The sequence below is a fragment of the Phoxinus phoxinus genome, assembly GCF_949152265.1.
Source record: "Phoxinus phoxinus genome assembly, chromosome: 1".
NCBI classification, from domain to species: domain Eukaryota; kingdom Metazoa; phylum Chordata; class Actinopteri; order Cypriniformes; family Leuciscidae; genus Phoxinus; species Phoxinus phoxinus.
The window spans coordinates 25,650,964-25,670,067 of record NC_136876.1 but is presented as its reverse complement, the minus strand read 5'-3'; the positions used below and the strand labels follow the sequence as shown (position 1 = coordinate 25,670,067).

The following is a 19,104-nucleotide window of genomic DNA, read 5'->3' as shown; positions in this document are numbered from 1 at the left end:
CACACTGTTCCTTTGTGATTCCTTTGTGATAGCGTGTCCCATGTCTGTGTAATGTAGAAATGGTTTGGATACCTTTAAAATGTTCCTTTTAATGTTGTGGACCGGTGGCGGCAGTGACTCGAAATGTAAAAGCTGTGTCTGTTTGTACTCGGCAAAGTCAGTGTTTCATCGAGAAATATGTATTATTGATATTAACAAGTACAAAAAAAAAATTGAAAATGGTTTACACTGTTATATGTAGTAAAATTAGATAAAAATATTGAGGTAATTTCTACATAAAACCTTAATGTTGTCTGAGGAAGTTATACAATAAATCTGACAATTTGAATAATATTTTATTCTTGCCTGTCTTTGAAGCAAAATGACCAAGAAACGCATGCAAATGAGAAATGATCAAAATGATATATTTTCACAATAATGTACACATACACAGTGAACATGGTTGTTTTTTTTCAGCGAATAAAAAAAAAAGGGAAATCTACATATTAGATGTGTTAAGGCTTCCTGTTAAGAGTGTGTAATCAGTTCTTAAGAGTAAATAAATCAGTCAGCAATTCACAGATGGTTAATGCAAGTATAACTGACTATGGTTCATGCCACATAATTAAACACAAACCAAATAATCAAGATCATTTCAAACAAACTCCCTTCCTGAACCCAAAAAAAGAAGCAAGATTTTTTTATATATATTTTTTTGGAGATTTGCCGTCATGTCACACACAGCACTTAAAGGCATTCATTCATTCAGCCCTGTTCAGAAACCCTTTTCGACATTAACAGTTCAGATTCAGAGAGCTGCTCATGATTCAAACACTGCTCCTGACCAGGTCTCATGTTTCGTGCCTGGTGCTAAATGAGTGATGGTCACCTCAACGGCCTGGATCTTTGCAAGTTTGGGTGGAATAGAGCAGATCTTGTAGCTCACTTCATCTCCTTCCACAGGCACATATTCACCCTCGATGCTGTTGGAAGAATGGAGATCATCAGCAAAACGTGTGTGTTTTAGACAAAGACACGTTTAAAAAGTGCATCAAATGGAAAACTGCATTTCAGATTGGAAAAACAAAATGGTTCCCATTTAAAAAAAATGGTAATTCTTATGTAATTTTAAATCACTTTAACTGACAAATGGTAATTCTTATGTAATTTTAAATCACTTTAACTGACAATGTAATTTTATGTAGTTTTTGAACGTTCATGTATTTTATGAACATTAAACAAACAAGTCTTGAGAATAAGAAATGTAAAAAAAAATTATGTACTGAATGTTTGAACAGCGGGCAGCTGGCAAATCTATCAATTTTTCCACTGGTCAAACACATTTCATTGTAAAGAAGCCAGTCAAGCACTCTTATCTCTCACACTCAAGTACTTAACTTAGACCTGACGCCAAAACCTTTCACACACTCCACAAGTTTCTATTCCCAGAAGCCCCTCCCTCAGGATCAGTTCAAATACATCTACAAACACACTGGGAGCGCGCCGCTAACATTTATGAGCTCTAATTTGGGCTGCATATAAATGATTTGTGTTTGCATCTACGTCACTGATAATCAGTGTTGTCGATACATGTGATTTCAGATTTAACTGGGTTTGTGGTGGAATGTGTGTTGGCTTTGACGTAGGACTTGGCTGAAGATGTTTGCCCAGTGAACTCACTCAGATATGTGCACAAAGATGTCATTGCCTCCGTCTGATGGTGTGATGAAACCGTGTCCTTTGGAACGTGAAAAGCACTTGCAGACCCCACTGAAGACCGGGCCCTCAGCTGCACGCGCTTGACTGTCGGGGCAAAGGGACAAAAATATGAATCTATACTTATTCAGCAAAAATGCATTAGATGATTAAAAAATTACCATTTCTATTCATCAAAGAATCCTAAAAAAAAAATCTATCACATTTTCAACATTGATAATAATGGATATGTTTCTTGAGCAGCAAATCATCATAGTAGACTGATTTCTGAAGGATCATGTGACACTGAAGACTGGAGTAATGATGCTGAAAATTCAGCTTTGCCATCACAGAAACAACTGACCTTTTCAAATAGAAACTACTTAACTAAAATGAAAATAAATGTCAATATTACCATTAGACATCCTTCAAAAAGTAAAAATAATAATATTCTTACTAACCCGAAACCTTTGATATGTGTGTGTATAAAGCAGGGGTGTCCAATCTCAGTCCTGGAGGGCCACTGTCCTATAGAGTTTAACTCTAATTTGCCTCAACACACCTGGCTGGAAGTTTCTATGCCTAGTAAGAGCTCCATTAGCTGGTTCAGGTGTGTTTAATTGAGGTTGGAGCTAAACTCTGCAGGACAGTGGCCCTCCAGGAGCAGAATTAGACTAGTATAGATGCATACATATGAACATATGAAAAGAATAGGTTAAAACAGTGGATGGGTCTGTGGAAGATGTGCTGCTGTACTCACGCTGAGCAGGTGCGGTTGCGGCGGGTGGGCAGGGGACTGGGAATCAGGTAGCCCCTCATGGGGGAGGGTGACCGGTCTCTGTGGCGACATGCGGGCAGACGAAGAGAGCTGGGGGACACGGGAGAGATCGGGGACAGTGGGGACAGAGGAGGGGTGGTGGACTTCACAGGAGATGGCGCTTCTGAGGACATGCTGACGGTGGGACGCTGGGAAGGCAGAGAGTACGAAAAGCTTTACTTTTTAAAACTGAAATATGTTCTCTAGCAGTATTTCCTTTAAAAAATACTGCGTGTACATGAACCCGAAAACAAAAATAGAGCAAATAGCACACAAATTCTGTCTACCGAGGACAAAGTGACATCCTTGAAAAATAGATTTCTGTGAAGTGTAGGCCAGTGATAGACTTATGGCGCCATATACAAGGATTGATGATGTAATATAAAAAATTAAAAGATCATGTTAATCCTACACATATGATAGTAACGTAGATAATAAAGCGCAAGCAACTTTCTGGTTGACACTCCAACATGGCGGTACTGCACCTTAACTCTGGTTTTCACCCATCATAAAACGTACAAAAAGACAACAACGCAGTGAGTAGCTATTACTGCTGCACAAAATTGTGTGATAAAAGGAGGAGATGAAAGCTAAACATACTACCCACACCTGAAAAAAAGTTAACTCACCACTGTGGGAGTTTTTTGGATTCCGAATCAAAGACGAGGTGTTAAAACACCCCAGTCTGCAGGAAGTGCCGATCAGTAGTTATTTTAGTACGCCTTTGAACACTTATGGTCAAAAACTCTCTCCGCATCTCTACACTTGTATTTTGAGTGTTATTCATTGGCCCATAAATAGAACACGCAAAATGACGTAAAAAAAAAAATACATTTTACAGATGCCATTACTTTTTCCAAGATTCATCTAGATTTTGCAATAGGACAGTTATTGTGAATTGTTTTGGCCATGATAATTGTGTAGTAAAAAAAAAAATGTATTGTGCTTATTCAATGCATTTAATCACATTTGAATGATTTATATTTGTTTGTTTTTTTTGCAAACATTGATACAGGTGAAACTCGAAAAATTTGAATATCGTGCAAAAGCAAAACATTTATTTCAGTAATTCAACTTAAAGGTGTTCATATGCATGATTATACTTTTCAGAGGGCCAACATTTTTCGTATTTAAAATCCTTTTTTTTTTTTCATTGATTTCGTGTAATATTCAAATTTTCTGAGATTTCGAATTTGGGGTTTTCATACGCAAGCTGTAAGCCATAATCATCAAAATTATAACAAATAAAGGCTTGAAATATCCCACTTTGCATGTAATGAGTCTATATAATACATTAGTTTCACCTTTTAAGTTGAATTACTGAAATAAATTAACTTTTGCACGATATTCAAATTTTTTGAGTTTCACCTGTATGTAATTTATGTGCTATTAATCAGCATATCATTCAAAAAATGTGACTACAGTACAACTTTTAATCTTGTTAACATTACTATATCTATATTACAAGCAGCCCTCAACATAAAATTACCCAAAATGGTCACATTATTACTATTTGTCCAAAATCTCCAGTAGGGATGCGTGATATAGCGGCCACCATATCAGCTAATACAAGTTCATTTTTAATGTTATCGTTATCAGCCCAATGAGAAAAGTTGGCCGATTTATTGTAAAGCCGATAAATAAGGGATTATTTCCTTCAGCTGAGACACTTCAGATGCGCACGGTTCACACTGATGGTTTTGAATTGCTTGAAATATGATTGGAATCACTTTAAAAAAAGGAAAATACAGTTAAGTACAACATGTGCAGCGCAAGTCTGTCCCTAATCTCCAGTGTGTTATACCAGGTCCATATAAAGCTATCACTAAGACGATGTGGTGTGATTCACATCACAAATCACAAAACAGATACCCGATACTCTTCCTTTTGAGAATTTTCCACCGCTACAAAAATAATGCAATTCCCTGTGATAGCTGGCCTGTGTAAATGACTCTAGTGTAAACAGCAGTGGATGCAAGAGCCTGAGGGAACCACTTGACAACCCAACACTGAATGACACAGATCAGCAATAAGTTACTTTACTATTTGAAACATGAGATGTAAAGCATGCATTTTCTTCTCCTAGATCTAAATATATACAGCTAATATTTTGCATTCAAGCTCCACTGCGTCTCTCACTCCTGTATTCATTTAAAAAGCAAGGCATTATGTGCAGAAATTATAGATGTAAATTATTCATAACATTTTTTAAACAACTGTGTTTTAAGCCCTTTGACTTTATCGTTGAGTATCCCTGATAATCACCATCACTGAAACACAACCCTCAGCGGCCTCAGGCTGCAGCTCCCATTTGCGACAGTAATGTGATCGTTCACTGTTGATGCTGCAGGCCACGTTCAGCCTTTGTGAGCCCTATCTGACGGATCCCCCCTGTCCAGGAATATATCACAAACCTGCTCTGCCGGGCAGAGCGTTTGGCCTGGCCACTAGAGGTTCGTGCAGGACTCGGTTGTGGGATCTGTTAACTAATGCACTGAGCACCAGAGCGCTGCATGTTAACACGAACGGCCTGTGAAGGGTCAAGCATCCAGTAATCACAGTAGGAAATGGCACTGAATGCATAATCGCACGCCCTCCCCCACTCGCTCTCCCTTGGGCCATTACAGCCCACACAAATTGAGGAAGAAGAGCGGGATGACCACGAAAGATGTTCCTTATGAGCCATCAAGCATATTATGTAATCATTTTAAGCAACGAAGAAGTAGCAAATTGGCTTTCTGGACACTCCCAGGCGGCTCTGCCATGGCAACACTGTACCGACGGCTCCCTCGAGAGACGCCAGATGAGAATGGGCCCCTTTGTACCTTCAGATGGATTACATCACTGCAATTATAGCTTTCTGCTGTCAGACTCAGCATGCCCCATAAACCGAATACGAGGCCACTGAGTGTTTTGAAAACTAGGGCCAATTATACAGCGCTGATTGTGTGCTGAGGTACTGATGCATGAGTGAACGTTCGCTTCAGCTCTCGTTCGTTCCACATACACACCAGCAGAAATGACACCGGTAGTACATCCCAACAGGAGGAAGAAACTTTCACAGTATGACCATGATTTTTTGGGTATAAGGCATTTTGAATGGCTTGGTAAATACCATACTATATGAATTTGGCAATCATTTATCTAAATGTATATATTAAAACAGAAAGATATTACCATACTTTTAGATTACTTAATCTTTGTAAGAAACTATGAAGCTTCTGGCTAATCAGAGCAGTCTCTTTAGTAGTGGTTCTCAACCTTTGAGTCTCCCATTACCAAAGACAATGTTTGAAGACCAACCCCCTACACAGGCTATGATAGTTCCTCTCGCACCCCAACTGAAATGAAAATAAAGGTGCTAGAGAAAAACAAGGGCTTTTATTACAGTTAAAATAAATTTTAATATTTTCCTTAATGCATAAAAGGATACAAGCAAAATGCAGAATTTGTTACTGTGAACACAAACCTAAATTTACCACTTGCTCCGCTAAAGTGAGTTATTATTATTCCCAAAGAGTGAAGAAACAACACAAACAAATTTGCTTGATCTGTTGGCGATTGTTGACGGGATTAATTAAAAATGCTAATTATGTACATCAGAGGTATACACTCCAATAATAATTGCACATGTAAAGTTCTTAATTCCTGAGTAAAGAATGTCATGATGCACTATGCCTTGATTTATTACCTTATATTATTATTAGTAGTAGTAGTAGTGGCAGTACTTTAAAAAAGGTATAATTTAAAAATATGTGTGGGTATTAACCTTGATTTTTTTTGTATTACTATTTTTTATTTTAGAATTAAAAAATAAATAAAGCTAAAACATAGAAAAGTTTGAGATTGGGGAGATTTTTAATGATTTTGAAAAGTCTTTAGCTTACCACGTCTGAATTTATTTGATTAAAATACAGGTTCACAACTGTAATATTGTGAAGTATTACAATTTCAAATCATGTTCAGCATCACTACCCACATGATCCGTCAGAAATCATTCTAATATGCTGATTTGCTGCTCAATTAACATTTCTTATTATCAATAAAAATGTGACATTTTGACAAGAATTCTTTGGTGAAGAGAAAGTTCAAAAGAACAGCATTTATTTTAAATATAATTTTTTGTAACATCACTTTTTATCAATTTAATGCCAAACTTTTAAACCTATTTATATATTTGCATTTGTTTAGTATGAAACTAGAAAATGTGTCCATTCCAGAGAGGTCCAACAGCTTTTAACTCACGTATTATTAGACAAAGCTCAACAGAGGGAGGAAGACTCCATGACCTCAGGATGAGCACACAGACCTCTACACTAAGGTCAGCTATAGAATTTACGGGAATTTCCCATCAACTCCTCCTCTGACAAGAGTTTACTGTTGAAAAGTCCGCTAGCGTAGGCAAATAACTCTGTCAGGCCCTAACCAACCACAATAGGGCCACTAAGCCGTATTGTGAGCAGAGATCCTAAACTATGCCAAGGCAGTATGCAAAATAGCACTATAGAACAGGTCTTTATAGACAAAATGAGATTTCAACCACAAGTCTGCGCACTCAAAGAAAAACAGGGTTTTTTCAAGGAAAAAACATGCAGCGGGGCAGAACGATGTACATTTGCATTGATGTCACCTAACAGGAAACTTGTCATGGCAGCAATGATGAAAGAAGCTCCCCACAACATCTACAAATAACTAGTTTAACAAAGTAAGGTCACAAGATCACGTCACTATCTAGAGCTTTCAAGCCAAATGTTTAGCACACTCTTTAAATGAAGCACACAAAACATAATAAGTAAATGAGGCATACAAAGGCAATTCTGTAAACAATTCTGTCTTCAGAATCTCAATTGACAGCATATTAGAGGCCTTGACAATATTCCCTCCAGGCTTGATGAGTGTGATAAACAACCTCCGCAAACAGATTACAAGTGGACGTCACCAGCAGACAGTAATGCGCGGTATTTAACTGCTGATTTACTAATCTTCACCTGACCTCATCTTCATCTAGCAACTGTAATAACAAGCCGCTCTGAAATCAATCTCATCTTTGCCCTTGGCGTGACCGGGATACTCACCAGCAACAGTGTGCTCGGGACGGGTACAAGCACTGCTTGTTCTTCAATGAGGAAGCGCAACCTTGCTTGGTTTGCGTCAACCACCTCCGCCTCTTTTGCATCACCTGGATCCCGTGTACGGAGGGCGGAGCTTCCGTGAAGGTGGTGGTGACTAATAAACACGGCAGTGATGGAGAGATAAAGGGAATGCTCTCCATCTGGATGGCGAGTTGCTAAGCTACAGAACAGCTGCGGGACATGTCCGGGAGAGGGACAGTCTGTGAAACAGGATGGCATGACAAGTCTGGAGGTGGGAATGTTGCGTGGGTGACAATTTGCTGTTTGTTTGCGCTCAAGAGAGCACCTGAAGAGGCCCAGTTTGTAAAGTACACAGGAAGTGAGCAGCACAGCTTTTATTGCCTTTTAACAATCCAATGAATGTACATTTCCAACAACACACGAGTTAAAGAGATAGACTTAACAAAACTACACCACTTAATGGAATAAAACAACGATTTTATTTCCACCAGCACAGAAAAAAAAACATCACAGCTGCATTCGCCCAATAACATGCCCACTCATGCCCATATTTTCCCAGAGGACAACATGCTAAATGGATATATACTGACAGATAAATATAATAAAGAGTTTATATGCATCACAGCCTGTAGCAGATGGAATAATGTGCCTTAAATGACAGTGAGTGACAATGACTAAAACATCTGCAAGGTCTGGACTCTGGACGCTTACATTGATTCTCATCTATAGATGTTTCTACACAGTGACGACACTATTGAATTCAGCCCACAGTTTCAGAGGGCAAGGGCAGCTCTGACTCAGACCCCTGCTGTTACAACTGCATTAAGTTGCATGAATGAAAGAGCAAACTACTTTCTCCAGTGGCATTTTAAGCTGAGAGGACATTTGAGCACAATATGGCGCACAATGTGGGGACATACCACCCAATATTCAGGAAAGTAATCAATGGTTTGTTTTTCTCTGCCATTCAGGAATAGCAGACATATGAATTCGACCTGTTGTTGTTCTCCACTGTTCAGTGAACAAAAAGACAAATGATACTTTTTGAAATGATCAAGTAAAACTCACTACCTAGAGATCATTTTCCCAGCTATAATCTATGAAATAAACATATAAAAGAATGGTTCACCAAAAATATTTCTACAAAAGTCATACAGGTTAGTATAATGACATGAGGGTATGAAAACAGGTCAACCTTGAAACATTGTTTTGAAAACAGTATATAACGAAACAGCATTCGTTTTTTTTTTCTATAGACAGAACTCACAAAGGTATAATGATCATTAATTTAAAAATTGCCCGGAGTTCTCCTTTAAGGGGTTACACAAGTCTTAAAGGCTCTTATAACTGTTAGAAAGTTTTGCATAAATATTATAATTGTATCATAAAAATAAATGTTTCTGAAGGACGACAGTAACCTAACTATAGGGTCATTATGTGTCCTCCAAACTAAAATGTATGATAAAAAAAAAAAACTGAATTGTTACACAGAGATTGTTAGGTCTATTAGAAAAATCTGTTGACTTAAACAACACTTTTTGCATTAAAGGCTAATGGACAATTTGGATGACTGTAACCCAAGAACTATTAAAGATATCTTAATATCCTTTTAGACTCAGGTTCTTAAACTTTTATTTTATAATCTTCATTTTGAAGTACAATTTGTATGGTTCAATTTCAGAGATATGGAGATCTCAATGTGGCACCATGAATAAATTGTTACATAATACAAATTGAATAAAGTGCGTGTACACATTTTCATTAAAAACAAAAACAAATGTGGGTCACTGCATAGAGCTCAGCTGAGCGAATACTTATTAGTTTTAAAGAGGAATGTCTGAAGAACAATTTTTTTAACTTGAAATGCATCTGGTTGTTTCCCTCTATCAAAACAATTTCATGAAACGTATGAATGCTATTTTTAGGGCATCTGAAATATAACTAAATGAATCTATTATTGGATAAACGCATAATAAGCTGTTTTCATCATAAATATATTGTTGGATACCCATCCTTGCAGGAGGAAACTACCGTACCAGTTTTGATTAGCTGTTTCCTGGTTGGGTCCTTTGATTGAACAGAAGGTCCCCGCCTCCCTGTTTTTCCTCTTGCTATTCTTTTTCTCAAAGCTATTTGGAAATTTGGATACGTTACCAAACTATTCCAGTCATCATCTGACATTTCAAACATGATCTCCACCCTTCTGAATCCTACAAAACTAAGATTTACCATTTTTTCTTCATGTATTCAGCACTTCTAAATAATCAGAATACAGGCCTGTTAACTTGTATCAACTTGTTGGTTTCTGTGGTTTGGCCTGAATATTTTCACAAAGTTTCACAAAATTCAGCAGTGTCGTTTTATCAGGATACATCTGGTTTGGTTTTTGTGGGGCAAGTGAATTTGAATGTAAATAATTTGTATTTAGATTTGAGACCATTAAGGGAATAGTTCATGCAAAAATTAAACCTCCAAAAAGCAAATATCTGGAAATAGTACATCACAGATCAAGCAGCATCTGATCAGAACTGCTTTGATAAATGTCTCTGGTACATAACAACAAAGAAACCGAAGTAGCATGGTAGATAGACTCTAGGTGATTAGGATCAGCCCACTTGGTACTGCTTGACTGACAGTGGTAGTATTGCATAATATGAACATTTATGAAAGGCAAAGGTGGTCACACACATGGGGGAGCTTGCAAAATATTATCTTGTAAGAAATGTATATGACTTGTATAGTTGAAAAGGTCAAATTATGTTGTGTCAAGAGGCTTTGAACTCTAATTTACATCTCAATCGTATTTTCTGGCAGATCAAGACTTCAGGGTGCTTTCTCTAGAAACAATTACCGTACCATAATTTGCCATTTCATTACCTCCCTCTTTATGAGCTTAGTCTTGAGTTTGTTCTGCAACAGATTGTGCTAGTCTGTGTAAACAGATGATCAAATAGCCATCTGCAACAGTCTTTAATTCAAGCTGAGCTTTGGGTAACTCTTTAACTCGATAGTTGGATTATACAATGAAATATGCCCTTAATTAATGTTGTTTAATATACCAGGTCACATAAAATGGTTACACAAATGGGCACAGAAACCCTGGTAACAAAACCTCTGCCTGAATAACCTTGTAATCGTCTAGTGAGGGAAGAGCACAAAGCAGTATTTTCCAAGACAGACTCAGTACATGACCTCTAGTTGTCTTTCTAAAGTCCCAACAGGGTACGCTGTCACTGCCCAAAATCCAATATTACAACTTGAGAACTATCAGTTACGTAACTGAAAGCATGGCCCAATGGTCTAGTTTGAAATGAGTAAATAACACAATGTGTTCTTGGAGTAAAGACAACATTTCTAAGACAAGAAATATTGAAAATTGAAAAATAGTAGACATTAGCCAGGAAATTGTAAGCTCCAATGTATTCAGCCTTTATCTGGTCCTTGTAGTTTGCAGTAAATCATTTGGCAACCTCAAAATAGGATTGATAAACTAAAAAGATCATATAAAACATTCAATGATAGTTCAACCAAAAATGAAATTCAAATGTTATTTTTGGTGCATACTGCATTCAAGTTTGTATTTATGAGTTGGGAGGAAAACATCAGGTGTAATAACGTAATGTGTGGAGAACAGAAGTGAAGAGTAAACATTAACAAGATGGATGAAGTTAGCGACTCCTGTCTCCTGTGCTTTATTGATTACTAACTCCTGACCGACACAAATTTTATTCAATTTATGAAGGTGCTATGAACTGAATTGTTAGAGTCTTTTGTACATGCAACTTAGCTAGTTTTATTGTAAATAAAAAAATACTACTTTCATTAATTTAAAAAACGTTACTATCAATACAGATTCTGCATTTATTGTGTGATTATTTACAACTTTGTGGTGCCATCCTTGTGCATTCAACACGTAAATACAATCTTTCCAACATTGAATGCCCCATTATTCACATTCGTTCCAAAACCTGCATGAATCACCAATTTGGAATTTGTGTTTCAGAGACTTTTTAAAAATAAATATTTGTGCACTATATTTTAAGTCATTGTAACAATTCAGAAGAATTGACAAACAGTGCACAAGTTGTATGAACCACCACTTTAATAATCTTATGTTGCTTTTGCATAGTTTTGTCCTCAAGATGATAAGATATCGTTTTGCTTTTGACCATCATTCACCATCGACGACCTTTAAAATTAAGATACCAATAACTGTTTGTTACCAAACTGTTTGAACCAGAATCTAAAAGGATATAAAGATATCTTTATTACTTCATGTTACAGGCATGCAAACTTGAGGCAAAAAAACACAAGAATTATTTTTTCGCATTTTCGAACTGTCACTGTTGGCAACTTGGCATATAATGAAACAAAGATTGCTAGTCAACATATTTTACATATGTCAACAAAACTTCTGCAATATTGTGTCAATACCTGAGCTTCAGCCAAAGGCTTTCAAGACAAATGTATCAAAATAATAGTCAGTCTTGCAACAAAACACCTTCATTACACGTAACACGCATGTTTGCTGTATGTTTCCTAGAATTGTGGCACATGTTTAATAGTAACGTTACTTCGACGAGCTGCGTTACTTAAGACCCCTCCCTTCACCAGCTCAACTACACCATTTTTCTCTTTTTGCATTAATTAAACAACTTTATTTCACTTTTCTTATTACTCCAACATCCTACAAAAGCTCAATATGATACCTTAAGTTATTCCCAAATAAAAAAATAACAAATAAAATATTCACCGTGTGTAGAACCGTGCCAAAGACCGAGCAAAGATGCAACAGATTAAAATCAGAGACGTCTAAGAGAAATCAATCAATGTTTAAACTTAGTAAAACAACAGATTCATCAGATCGATTCTGAGATTTCAAACCTGACTATCTCTCGTTATAATTCATTAATCTCTCGAATAATTCACGAGCACGCAGAAGTCGCTTTTCTTTCACTTTCATTAAAAAAATATATTTTTGTTGGGATATAATCTTTCAAAAAGAATCACAGCATTACTCACCGTTTGCAAATGTGCACGAGCCAAAGAAAACAACCGTAGATTGTTGGAGACTGTGAGTGAATAACGAAAAGCAGACAGCCACGAAAGAAAGTAGTTGTTGCTTATTGTTTGCTGGTCTACTCGGAGTCTGACTGTGAATGAAGGTCCAAGACTCCAAAGAGGCGTGACTAAACCGATGCCATCCAAAATACAATTACCGTAAAACCTCACATATTCCGTGGCTGAAACATAAAAAAATAAAATAAAATAAAAACATTGAAACAAATGGTTGCACAATCTGTTTTATTTCGCTCTTCTTGCCTGTAAGTCATCTCAAAATGCTCTTAATGCATCAACTCATAAATGAAGAATAGACAATTATGGAGGGAACAAACCGAGGGATGCAAATGGATAAGAGCAATACAACAAATACAATTTTAGTTGTGTACAAATTAAAAAATATCTCAGTGAACACTAGAGGGTGCTACACAATTGAGACTATTAGGAAAATTTAAGTTACTGCTTTCATTATTTCCTTTCACCTCCGTTGACCATGGGTTAGAATGCATTTTTAATAAAAAGAGTGTAATATATTTCCCCAATTTCAATTCTTAAACCCTACACAATGAAAATATTCAAACATATTAAAAACAGACTAATGTTGAATTGACTAATGAAGAATTGTAGATTTACACAAAATGTTACGCTCAAAAGCACAAGGTGATAGTGATTATATTACCTATATTGATAACTTGTTTAAAACAGGTATTCATACATGGTATTTTCTCTTCAAACTCAATATTTTGCATGAAACAAAGCATGTATACAAACAAGGAATTGGAAGAAACATTTTTCAAATGCATGAAGGCCAGTAACTCTGATACAGTAGTTTCCATAAGGTTTCTTATAATTTCACAGAAATGCTTCTCTGTGAACGTCCTTCAACAAAACATCAATGTTTCAACAAAGACATCATGAATGGATGGTCAAACACAGATAAATATAATCTTTGATATTGTAATTTGTGTAACGCAGGAGTATTTTTCTCAAATATGTTTATTTTGTGTGTAAATCCCTGATTCACAGCAACACAGTGAAAATCAAACATTTCTCCCCCACTACATTCATTTCCCCTTTAAAAGAGCAAGTACATTGCAAGGAATGGCAGGATGTAATATTCTAGCAAAATTAAGATGATCTAAATTTAAAAAGAGTTTTCACATTTGTATTTGACATTAACAATACACATTTGGTGAGATGGAGGGTTTTCTGTAACTCTGGCATTTTTTTTCCCTTCATAGCAACACTACATTCATTGCCTCTGTGCAAATGTTATTTTAAAAAACAAACAAATATTAAACTTAAAACTGGGGGCTTAAATACATGCTTAGTGTTACAAACAAAACACTAGAGCTTGACATGGATGAAAATGACAAAATGAAAAAGTATGCATACTTCTACCATCAAATCCTAAAATCATCTATATAGAACAAGCACAAATAAAAAAAAATCTATTTATATTAAAAATCTGGATAAACAATAGAATATTTCTAAACAGCAGCAGAATTACAGGCATGAAATAGTTTATATTAAAAGGGAAATCTACTAATGACAATGCATATATTAAAGTATATATGTATATATATATATCAAATGTACAAGGATAATACACTGCTCCAGACCGGAGAGAGCCGATTTCAGTCTTCAGTAGCCCATGCATCTGATGTGACCCAAACAAATCAATCTCTTCCACCTGATAAATAAGACATCATTATTGCTCAGAAGAAAATGAATGATACATTCACGAGAGGAGAAAGAGGTGATCCCATGAGAGGTGGATGAGTCAGGCTTACCCCCCACAATCCTCACATGGTTCTGCTATACTCAATGCCGCTCTTGGAAGAGATGCCCGACCACGGCAGAAAGCTGCGCAGGAGATTCTGTGCTTGCCGGTAAATCCTCTGAGGAATAGAGCAGGGGCTCAGACTGGCCAGTGCCGAACCTATATGATGAATATAATCAGTGCTGAGAGAGTCAAGGAACACTTTTTCTACCAGGCATTTACAGTTCAAATTCATGAAACTAGTATATCAAAACCATTTAAAATAACTGTTTTTTATTTGAATTTCACGGTCCTTCAGAAATCACTCTAACATGATGAATTGCTGCTCAACAAACATTTCTTGTTATTAGATATGCTGAAAACAGTTGTGCAGCTTTATATTTTTGTGGAAACTGTGATAAACCTTTGTCAAAAAGACCCCATTTATTTTCAACAGATTTGTTTTTTTAACATTATACATTTCTGTACTGTCAACGTAATGTATCCTTGCTGAATAATTTCTTGTGTTAATTTCTATCAAAAAAAATTAATCTTACTGGCCCCAAAATGTTGAACAGTAGTGTAGTAAATACTTTTTATTATATATATATATATATATATATATATATATTTACTGCCAGAAGATATGCACCAATAAAACATGCTAACTTTTTCCAATTTCTCTGAGAAAAGTTGTAAATGTGCGAGCAATATTGACATGTAAAGATGAAGGTAAAAATGCCAATAATACATTATTGGGTAAAATGATTCGGTATCATTAATAATAATACAAATGTTTTCAGCAACCGATAGCTCTAATTGCAGCTCTAAGTAGCAATCGCCTTGATTATTCCCACTCACAGACAAATGCGACACATGAACACAAATATGTGAGATAAAGAAAAGGATATAAGATAGTCCATGGAGGATGTCCGCCATTGATGTAGAGGACGTAGGTGAAGCCATCCTTCAGCACTCCTCGTATAGAGTAATAATACGGTAAATAGTGGTGCTGTTTAAAGTCTCTGTTCTCATAGAAGTGAATGGCAGTGTTATTGGTGGTGAGCACATGCAGGTAGATGGCTTTACAATGGTCCTGTGCCGTGGTGGAGATGTGCTCCTTTAAACTGTCCAGCAACAAAGAGCCTGCAGAGAGAGAGAAAGAGATATGAGTGACCTTACAAACTGTTTCAATACAGTTCAAGTTTTATGAGGGGAAGCATGTGTCATGGCAGACGTTACACAACAGCACAAAAACGTCACCTCTCACCTACTCCATGTTTGCGAAAATCTTTCACGACTCCTAAACTCAGGATGTACGCTACTTGAGTTTCAACAGGAAAGCTGGAGGCCAAGATGTCTCCATCCTGATGGAGATACATATATGCTGAGTTAGCAACACAGGCGGTTAGCTGGGATAATATACTGGAATAACAAAAAAAATGTGATTTCAATTGTGTTGTCACTGAAACATATTGAGGGTGTTAAGAGATATTTTAAGGGGTTAGTAAAGTTTTTGAAAGAAGTCTCTTATGCTCACCATGGCTACATTAATTTGATCACAAATATATACTTTATATTATAAAAAAAAAAAATAATAATTACATTATAAATGTCATTATATGTCACTTTTGAAACCTTTAAATAGTCCTTGCTTAAAAAAAATAGTTTCTTTAAAAAAAAATCGCACCAAAACAATGAAATAAAAAATTAAAGGCACAATATGTAATATTTTTGGATTAAAATATCCCAATACCACTAGAACAATGTTATATATTTTGTTGATTTGTGAACTTACATTATCCCAAATGTTTCTAAGAATTTTTTGAACCAGAAGAACAAGCAGCTTTAACCAGGACACAGGCGTCGCCTATCAATCATCATACCCGCGTTACCCTCGATTTCCATTTGTAGAAAGAAACCATGGAAACGTGTTTTATTAGACAGATGAGCAACTGATTAGATACATTCATTGACAGAAAACTAATCATTGTTATACAGCTCAACACAGTTAGTTTTTTTGTTTAAATTTCGTTTTCTTGATTTACCGCGAGTACCATTTTTACTATGCCTAATATGGATCTAGCTCACTGCAGTGTGCAACAAGTGTCTCATATAGTAGCCGCCGAGCAAACGCACACTTAAATGTATCTAATATGATAAAACAGCGCTGCGTAACCCCACATACACATGACCGGAAGATGCGGAAGCAGCGTCTGCGGTATAATAAAAAAAGCTCCACTGCTCTTGAGCTGTGTTGTGCTTGTCTCTCATTAGCAATCGCTCCAGCGGCCTCGTTCCGCTCCACCGGCTTTTGGTAATGTTAATAAATCTTTAATACATTACCGGTCATCCCCGAATATGATTTCGGCCCGAGTCCCGACGTATTCTCCACCGGCTGTAGAGGTGAAGACAACAACTCCCATCCCATGATATCGCGAAATCAAGGTGTCATCAAGCTACGCCTTTGTTTTGAATAAACGACCTCTAGTGGTGAAAAATTACATAGTGTGCCTTTAAAATAAAAAAACTAAAAGGATTCCTTGCAATCATTGTGCGAAGAAATCACACTCAACCACATCTCTTTTCAGGCTCAGGACTATTTGAACTCACACAACTAGATAGGCCTACAGATATGTCTACCCTATCCCTAGTGCTGTAAAAATGTTTAACACACAACAACATTAATGTGTAATAATATCAATAACAACATGGGAACTCTTGAAACCTGATCTTTTACCACTTTCTATAAGCTTAACAATATAGGCTATAGTTTTGCACATACGTAGCAATACTGTCTATTTTATTCTATCTTGTCTATAGTCTGTCTATAATAAGCATTCAAGCTAGATTTCCATTGTACTTCATACATAGAACTTGTACATTTAATAAACAACTTTGATATGCTAGCCATGCAGGGGCCTACAAAGTTAATTAAAAGTGAACTAACAATAATATCTAACAAGTCAGAACAGCCAGTGACTGCCAGCTTTAGTAGGAGACATAACTGTACAATGAAGAGGCAAAATCCTCTCTAATGAAGGTCAAATCCTTCGCTACATGCAGAAATTTAGTCTGTAACCTAATTAATCACCGGCTATAAAAAGGCTTGGGATATGTCAGATGATTTTAATTATGATCCTTTACATTAAAGCTCCAGAGAAACTATTCTTTATGGCCAAAGTAATTTTTTTACTCAATAAATTTTTTTTATAATATGAATAATAAACGATGTAAACAAACTTCTGCCACGGTTTAATAGAAACATTGAACGAATTGCACCATAATTGTATATATTATTTGATTCTAAAACTTGAGTTTTTCCCCATTGTGTCGTTTTCTCAATACATATGCAAATCATACCTCTTTGTGAACTTTCGTTCTGCTTTTTATTTCTGCCACAATCATCCCCACAATTCCACCTCTATAGGTGGCAGCCAGAGAGAAGAACTTCTTATTTGATGTGATGTCATGGTACCATGAGTCTGGATACCTAAAACACAAACATATAGCAATGTGTTAGTGTTGTACTTGAGCCGTACAAAGGGATCGTTTGGTTCAAGCACTCACTCAATGGGGAACCACTCTCCACAGAGCACTTTTATTCTCTCTATGTCATCGTGGCAGAGTAGGCGGAGCTTTATTTCACTGAGGGCGGTGGTAGGCACCACGTCGGTCATTCACACCTGAAAAAACAATTCAGCAGTGCTTAACAACATACATCTCAGTTTGAAACCCCTTACTTTTATTGATCAGTCCATTATGTGTTAAAAGATTCATGGATTATAACATGGCGGTCTGTATGTGTAAAAATTGTGCCTAATAACTTGCTTTATAAAAGCTTTTAGCTACTTGCTTTCAGTAGTAGTGAGATCACCACTTTCAGGAGAAACGTGATAAGAGTAAAAATGCTACTTTCTGTTTACTGTCAACTCAAATTATGTAATTTGTAAAGAAAAAAAAGAGAAACAAGATGTTAAAGTAAATAGACAACATTTTGCCATAAGAAATAAGCAAAAGAAAATATTATATTGAACAAATAGCCTGCCCATCACAATTGATCCTAAAGAAAGAGGTATCAGTTACAGTAAACCCATTGTAATTTATTAAACTCGAGGAATATCGAACACAATTCAAAACACTGTTGAGTAATTTTATACACGTATAAAAAGCCAAAACTGAATGACTTCATAATCTCAAAAGCTAGCAGCTAGTTAGTACTTCTGCCTGTCAAAATACATAGACATGGATTATTATTTTTTTAAACAACCAAAATAATAAATAGAGGATTTAAAAAAGTATATATAATAGCATGATGTGGGAATGCAGTAATTCAAATGATCAAACTGTCAGTTGCGTTTGCTTGATATGTTTACATGCTAACCGCTACATGCAGAAATCATTAGCTGGGATGCGAAAAAAATCCTAACCTGCCTAGTTTCACCGCTTGGATAAGCAGAAGGATATGCCGTCGTTTCTTTTTATTGCCGTGGAGAATGTTCACTGCTGCGGTAGCATGGCGATAGTGTGTAAATTTGTGTCTGGGATGAAGATGACACATTCAACCAGAGACTCGATTTGCGCTCTGTAATGCATTAGCGTAGCCGTTAGCACTTCGACCAACTCTCTAGGCAGACACTTCCGGTCCGTTCCATTCCGGAATCAGCCGAAAGCCACCGAAAGCCGCCGAAGTTCCC

At 36.4% G+C, this 19,104-nt stretch overlaps 2 protein-coding genes across 3 annotated transcripts; both read right to left on the bottom strand.

Annotated features, from left to right (window-relative positions):
• Nucleotides 1-383: 383 nt before the first annotated feature.
• Nucleotides 384-12,800, bottom strand: carhsp1 (calcium regulated heat stable protein 1). Its single transcript, XM_079628168.1, has 4 exons — nt 12,607-12,800; nt 2,435-2,640; nt 1,660-1,782; nt 384-962 (listed from the first exon to the last, which is right to left on the bottom strand). Exons 2-4 carry the CDS (start codon nt 2,623-2,625, stop codon nt 800-802), a joined length of 477 nt encoding a protein of 158 aa, XP_079484294.1. The 5' UTR covers nt 2,626-2,640; nt 12,607-12,800; the 3' UTR covers nt 384-799.
• Nucleotides 12,801-12,871: 71 nt separating this feature from the next.
• naa60 (N-alpha-acetyltransferase 60, NatF catalytic subunit) lies at nt 12,872-19,043 on the bottom strand. Of its 2 annotated transcripts, none has more exons than XM_079609782.1 (7): nt 18,842-19,043; nt 17,978-18,093; nt 17,771-17,900; nt 15,678-15,774; nt 15,319-15,553; nt 14,439-14,607; nt 12,872-14,338 (listed from the first exon to the last, which is right to left on the bottom strand). In XM_079609782.1, exons 2-6 carry the CDS (start codon nt 18,085-18,087, stop codon nt 14,451-14,453), a joined length of 729 nt encoding a protein of 242 aa, XP_079465908.1. In that variant the 5' UTR covers nt 18,088-18,093; nt 18,842-19,043; the 3' UTR covers nt 12,872-14,338; nt 14,439-14,450. The 2 variants fall into 2 exon arrangements, with proteins under 2 accessions (XP_079465908.1, XP_079465907.1); XM_079609781.1 differs by having other exon boundaries at nt 18,838-19,042.
• Between the last annotated feature and the right edge of the window lie 61 nt (nt 19,044-19,104).